At 41.5% G+C, this 7,500-nt stretch overlaps 1 protein-coding gene across 4 annotated transcripts in view; it reads left to right on the forward strand.

Moving 5' to 3' along the window:
- The window catches only part of ST3GAL5 (ST3 beta-galactoside alpha-2,3-sialyltransferase 5), a 337,169-nt gene extending 334,361 nt beyond the window's left edge, over nucleotides 1-2,808 (forward strand). For all 4 annotated transcript variants that reach the window (XM_030191066.1, XM_030191067.1, XM_030191064.1 and 1 more), the window contains exon 7: nucleotides 2,059-2,808. In XM_030191066.1, coding sequence (XP_030046926.1) covers nucleotides 2,059-2,325 — 267 coding nt within the window. In that variant the 3' untranslated portion in view covers nucleotides 2,326-2,808. The remainder of the gene's footprint in view (nucleotides 1-2,058) is intronic.
- Nucleotides 2,809-7,500: the final 4,692 nt, after the last annotated feature.

Below are 7,500 nucleotides of genomic sequence, written 5' to 3' on the forward strand. Positions count from 1 at the left end.
CTCAACCTTTAGAGGGAACCCGAGTTTTGAACCTGGGCTAACTAACCAGGCCTTCCTTAGGTGGGCAGCACAGGGAATCACAAAGGTGGAACACTTGATTAGCAGGGAAGGGGATATCATAAAATTTGAGGACTTGCAGAGTAAGATAGGAAATGCTTGGGGAGACTATTTTGCATATGTCCAAGCTAAACATTACATTTTGAGCCTTAATCAAACCACCCTACGAGCGAAACTTGGTGGTCAGATACAAACCTCCTTCCAGGCTCTGGAGGGGGTAGGAACGACAGTGTCGATTATAAGCCATGCATTGATGAAACATGGCCCCACCAAAGACCTAGGCTACATCAAATATAAGTAGGAACAAGACTCGGGGGGGGGGGAATATGGAGGGGTGGGATGTCGGGGCCACATTGAGACATATTCCGAAACTCACCATAGACGAGAGGCTAAGAGAGAGCGGATATAGGGTGACAATGCGGGCCTATATTTCAGGGCAACAATGGGGACACATGAATACCACTAGAGATGCGAAATGTGTTAAATGTGGACATGAAGCTCATACACTATTTCATGCCTTTTGGGATTGCCCGAGCATCCGTGCATTCTGGAGGCAAATTCAACGGTTCCTGACCAAAACAATACAGGTACCAGCAGGGGGGATGTGGGAACACTACGTGCTAGACACGCAGTCCGTGTTTCATACACAGGCGAAAGGACCTAGGCTATGGTGCTGTAAGGTCTGTCTGATAGCTCGCAAGACCATTCTACAAAAATGGATATCCCCAGACCCGCCTGCATACTGGCATTGGCGGAACCAAATACACGAAATGGCAACCTGGGAAGCTAGAGAGGTGAAGGGCAGCCCGAAACGAAAAAAAAATTTCATGCAAATATGGGGTCAATACATACAAGGGCCTAGTCCACGGGGTAGAAGCTTATTGCTTAATCAACTATGATCTGTTCCCGGATACCCCAACCAAAGGACACGTCTTAGCCCTGATGCGGATTGGGAGAAAAGGAGGGTGGGGGTTTTACGGCAATATGGAATATATGAATAGGAGGGGGGGATGAGGGATAGTATGGGGAGACAGTATGGGAAGGTCTAGGGGAGGGGATGGGAAAGGAGGAAGGGGGGAAGGGAGGAGGATGGGGAAAGAGATCAGGGAATACAGAGAGAGTGTACGTTGACAGCTGGGGACACAATTCATGTACTAATGCTGCAAAATGTACTGTAATGCTGACGTAAAGGACCTGGTGGAAATGAAGGTCAAAGATAACAATAAAGAATGAACCGAGGTGTGGGAGCCACAGGAGCAAGGGCTCCTGCCCAGGACAGTAGGAGGCCACCGAGTCAACAGAGGATGTGAAAACGGGTAGGCCCGGACCAAGACGAGGGTTCGGAAAGCCGTCCGATGCCCAGAGAAGCTTGCTGACAAAAGCCATGGTCAGCTAACCCGTCTAACCCATAACCGGAAGGCAAGGGGGGAGGGGGTAAAAAAATGGAGGGAGGGGGGAAAGGGGGGGGAAGAAGAGGTGGGGAGAAAACATGAAAAACTTGTTGATGATAGTTTTTACTCAGTCTACACCAATGTTTGTTGAAAGCAGTGAAATATTGTATTTGAAGTTTTATCGATGTAAACAACTGGTTGATCCTTCAATAAAAATGTTGAAACATAAATATTTGAGTCTGCAGGTAAACCTCTCTTTTATTAGCCTTGTACTCTCTGTTAGTTTTCTAGTAGTCAAATATAGAAAATTGGTTTCAGTATACTTTGGGGTCCTTTTACTAAGGCACTCTTAACAGATTTAGTGCAATGCTAAATGATAGGACACCCATTATAGTCCTGTGTGTGTCTTATCATTTAGCACTCGTCAAATCTTAGTAAAAATGGACCCCTTTGGTTTTTTATTCTGTATTCCTGCAATGAATTATTGCTGAAACTGTTGTGGAGATGTTTAGTATTTAGGTTCCAGCAATTGCTTTTAGGGGAAACATATTGAATGAATCCTTTTATGTATTTTTTTAAGGCTATATTTAATTTGTCTTCTCTGTTTCAGAATGTGCCCACCATAGGCGTTATGGCCCTCGTCCTGGCAACCCATCTTTGTGATGAAGTCAGTTTAGCAGGATTCGGGTATGACCTCAGCCAGCCTGATGCCTCTTTGCACTATTATGATGATCAGTGCATGACTGAAATGCAGCATCAGAAAATGCACGATGTGACAAGGGAAACCAAGTTCCTTCAAAAACTGGTCAAAGGTGGAGCTGTGAAAGATCTGACTGGTGGAATACACTGTGAATTCTGCAAAGATGCAAACTCATAATTAGAAAGGACAATGCAGATTTGCCTACGCCCATGTTGTACACTTTGTTTGATGTTATTTTCACTGTTTTCATTCAATAAACACTATAGAAATTGCATCTGCAATGATTTGCATTGAAAATTTAAATTACCCTGCTTTACCTTTTAATTGATTGACGATTGTTTGTTTTTAATTTGTGTTTATGGCAAAATATTTCTCTAAAAGATTGATTTGGGGAGCAAAAGTAGATATGTGTGATAAATCATTTGTTATTCAATATGTTATTCCCTAGTGTGATTGAACAAGTAGTATTTATAATCAGTGAGTGAATAATAGTTCAGCATCATAAATGGCACATCAAAGGTAAGTTTGTCTGTGCTGAACAGAAGCTTTCTTAGAAGCGGGGTTGTGGAAGGATAGCGTCTATATGGATACTTTAGAAATTTCTACTGTATGCATGTAGACTAACTCCGAAAATATATGTGGCCAAAGAACAGGTATGAGTGTATGCTCATAGTTTTCCTGGGATAATTTTCAAAGTATGCATTACGTTTGCTTTGAAAATCCAGCCAAGCCTGTAAATTTTGAGCGTAAATTATCCCCTCAATGTCCAACTTTATTTTTTAAAAAAAACAGCAACAAAAAAGCAGCTGTTAAGGTGTGACAGATGCTTCAGGGGTAGCTTTAAAAAAGAGGAAAAAGCTTTGAAAAACAAATTTACAAGCTTAAGTTTGAGCAAGAAAAATACAGTAGTAATTAAAAAAAAAATCATAAAGCAAAAGTGAATAAACATGTACCACTTAGTCCATGATTACTGAGGAGACCCAAGGGAAGAGAATCGTAAAGAGTTAAAAGAGGAGAGAATAGATTCATATCTTAAAGAACCCAAATCCCACAACCTTAGTACCGTTCCTAAACCTGGGATTTCCCTGGGAGCTTTACCTATTAGCATTGAGAAGAAAAAAAAAACAATTGATCAGGCTCAGTGGAAAAAAATATATACAGGTTTTGAGCAGATGGCATTATTTGGAGGGAAAAGCTTTGGTTTAATTTTTTATTGATTTTTTGATACAGATACAATCAAAAGCTCACAACATAACAAGTAACATTTTACAAAGTAAGGCAATACCGGAGCTCACATGTAAGAAGTAGCTATCTATATCTAGGTTGAAAATTAAGAAGAAAAGAGATAGGCAGAAAAGAGAAAAAGTAGGGAAAGGGGGGGGGGGCTGGAGAGTACAGATCAAAATAGAAAACATGCATAGGCCATAAAATACATCTAAGGAAGTGCTTATCGCTGTACAATGCTGAAATACGATACAAGTGGTAGCCATTTCTCCCAATATGCAACAAAACGAGAAGATGTCTTTGCAAGGTGTGATTCGTATTTGTAGATTTGGAGCACTAAGTTCCACCATTCCTGGTAGGTGACTTGGTGCAAGGATTTCCAATGCGAGAAAATTACCTTCAATGCTAAAGATACCATGGTGCTAACAGGAGACCCTTCACTAGGATTCAGCAAACTTCTATAGCACTGATCCCGAAGAATCACAAATTTATAAGTGATTGAGCCAGGAAAGTGGAAGATGTCTACCAGTTGTGACCATATGTCTAGCCAGTATTTATGAAAGCACAGACAGTCAAATATAAGATGCTTTATATTACCCACTTGAGAGTGGCAAGACCAGCATACACTAGGATTAGACGGAGAAATAACATGCAACTTATGTGGCGTCCAAAGAGATCTATGCATAAAGAAATACATAGACTGCATAATAGTAGAAGAGTTTGATCATCTGAAAAGGGACTTCCAAAGCCGTTTCCACAGGCTATCGGATATAGGGTGCTGTATGTCTTCCTCCCAACATCTACATAACCCTGTACATTTAGTGCGGGATTTGCTGAGAAGGTATTTGTAAATGTGGGAAGCAGCGTGAACAATATGCTAAAGCTTCAAATTAAAATCTAGAAGCTCTGGGGTTTGGGTTAGGAACTGTGTTTGCAACCTACCTGTAAATTTCTTTTTTTACCATGGAGCTAACCTGAAGCCATTGATAAAATTCGGTATCTGATAGTGCAAATTCTGTTTTCAGCTCTGAGAAAGTTTTCCAAGTCTGTCCACTCATGTGGATCAGATCCTTTAAGGATCAAATTCCTATACGCTGCCATTGAGCCCACAAAACTTGCTTATTGCCAATTTTAAAATTAAGGTTATTCCATATAGGGGTGAGAGGTGTTGCAGACAATCGATTTATCTAAGGATACCATTAATTTCTATGCAGTGTTGATTATTGGATTATAAACAATGCTTTTGGTAAGGCACATGCCAATTATATGGGAATGCTCCAACGGGTCAATAAGGGCTTGTTCAAAGGTGAACCATCTGGGAGGGGAGGTAACATTTACAGGAGCGATCCATTCCATGCCCTGCTGCACAAGGAAGGCTTTGTGATAAAGCAGGAGATCAGGAAATTTCACTCCCCCATGCCTTTTTGGAAGCTTAAGCTTACTCAGAGAAATTCTGGGCAACCTAAAATTCCATAAGAAGTTGGCAAGCATCTTTTCCAGATGCCTATAAAAGGCACAAGGAAAGAAAAGAGGGATCATACTCAATGTGTATGTGATTTTAGGGACTAACATCATTTTAATAGTATCTAGTCTTCCCCACCAAGTGAGGTGTAATGGGGACTTTAAAATGCATCAGATGTCTTTGATTTAACTGAGTTTAATGTTTGAGTGGTTTGGGTTTTTTTTGTTTTTCATTAGCAGACACAAAATGTCGGTGGCATGTACAATTCTGTTGAGTCACTATAGAAGCATTTACATTTTACTGATCAAAATAGCAAATGGTGCTATTTCAATGATCAATAACTATGGTTTGTATGATATGCCATTTTCTGATGCTGACATATACAGTGCAATCCTCTTAAGTGCAAGGGTCTGGGACCAAAGAAATGCATGCAGTTAACCAGAGCATGCACTTAACCGTTGTGACCCAAAGAAGCTTGACATCTGATAAACATTTGTAGAGTACTGTTTATTGTTATACGTACAGTATACAGTCTCAGTTAACTGACAGGCTTACTTGAAGTAATAAGTTATAGTCCTCTGTATACATTTGGGTCTGTGAGTCCCATAGACTACATCTGCCAGACAGTAAAAACTGTCATAGCACTGACATCCAGTGGCCTCCAGATAGGCCCACACAGTGTTGAGACTCTCCAGCGCTCTTGCAAAAGTGACAGGAGGAGGTTGTTGATTTTCATCAGCATGTGCCTCACTGCTCATTTCTTCATCTGTTCAATCATCAGCCGTTGTTACCTGCGTGTAGGAGCATATCTCGACATCAGTGCTGTCTTCAGCTGTTTGTAGATCGTAATCAACAGCTACATAGCGATGGAACTCCTCTTCAGTAAAACTGGCTGAATGTCAATAACCTCTTCATCTGACACATTTGCAACAGCTGCACCTGTTTTGTCCCTCTCCACATCCTTAACAAAGCTTGCCCACTTGTAGCAGTTTACAATGGTTGCCTGTGTAACATGATTCCAGGCTTCTTTCTGTATATGTTGGGAATCCAACAGTGATAGATTACAAGCCAATTCAACAGCATGTTTATCCTTCCAAGTCTGGTCATCCATAACGCTCATCAGACGACATAGCACAAGAGACTAATAATGTTGTTTGAAATTGGCTATTATGCCCTGATCCAGAGGTTGGATCAGAAAGGTAGTGTTTGGTGGTAGGAAGATCACCTTGACGTTAGCCTGACATCATCCCTATGTGCAACACAGTTATCACAAAGCAGCAAAATCTGACGCTTTTGTGCCCGCATTATAGTGTCTAACTTCTTTAGCCACTGCTTCCAAATTTCCAGTCATCCACGAATTTGCATTAGCCTCATATGACAAAGGAAGTCGCTTAACTTTCTTGAAGCAACAGGGCTGTTTGCTCTTTCCAATGACGAGGGGTTCCAACTTCTCACTCCCATCCATATTGCAGCAAAGGAGGATTGTTAGTCGGTCCTTCGATGTTTTACCTCCAGTAGTTTCGGCATGTTTGAATGCAAGTGTTCCATCAGGAATCGCTCGCCAGTAGAGACCGTTTTCGTCAGCATTGAAAATGTCACGAGGTGCAAACTCGTTCAAGATGGTAGGAAGAACTGAAACAACCCAATTTTCAGCACCAAAGTCATCATGTTTCTCACCATGCTGTTTCTTGAAATTTATGCTGTTCCTCGCCTTCCATCTTTCCAACCATCCATCAGTGGCTTTGAATTCAGTTAGTCCAAGACTTTCAGCTAGCTGGTTAGCTTTCTCCATAAGCAGTGGACCACTGACAGGAAACTGTCTGCTCCTGACTCGAGAAAACCATCGAAGAAGAGCACCTTCTACCTCCTCGGCTTTTCTCGTCCATTTTCATTTCCTTTGTGGATTTGTATTGTTTTGCCAGTCTTCCAGAAGCTGGTCTTTCTGCTTAAAGACACGTGAAATTTGACTGGGATTGACACCAAATTCTTTAGCAATAGATGCTTGACTTTGTTTTCTAATTTTTTAAGAACTTCTATTCGTTTAGCCAGTGTCTTACAGTTGCGTGACGACAACGACCCCAGTGTACACTCTAACAACATTCTTTTGCTTATTCTGCCTGTCGCAGTTAAAGGGGCGGTAAATTTGAAATCTTGTTGGTTGTCACGTGCCAATCGGCTTCCATATTCCATGCGCTCGCTTATGCGGAGTCTTTCCTGCAGAGGAGCAGTCTTAAACCGTGCATATAAGCGAATCTTGCACTTATCAGTGGTGCGCTAAACCGAAGTTTGTCCCCATAGAAATTGATGGTGCCAAAAACGGGACCGAAGTACGGGATGCAGTTAAACAGAGCATGCGCTTATCCGACGTGCACTTAAATGGAGTGCACTGTGTGTGTGTGTGTATATACAGTGGTGGAAATAAGTATTTGATCCCTTGCTGATTTTGTAAGTTTGCCCACTGACAAAGACATGAGCAGCCCATAATTGAAGGGTAGGTTATTGGTAACAGTGAGAGATAGCACATCACAAATTAAATCCGGAAAATCACATTGTGGAAAGTATATGAATTTATTTGCATTCTGCAGAGGGAAATAAGTATTTGATCCCCCACCAACCAGTAAGAGATCTGGCCCCTACAGACCAGGTAGATGCTCCAAATCAACTCG

This window comes from Microcaecilia unicolor, chromosome 2, assembly GCF_901765095.1.
Source record: "Microcaecilia unicolor chromosome 2, aMicUni1.1, whole genome shotgun sequence".
NCBI classification, from domain to species: domain Eukaryota; kingdom Metazoa; phylum Chordata; class Amphibia; order Gymnophiona; family Siphonopidae; genus Microcaecilia; species Microcaecilia unicolor.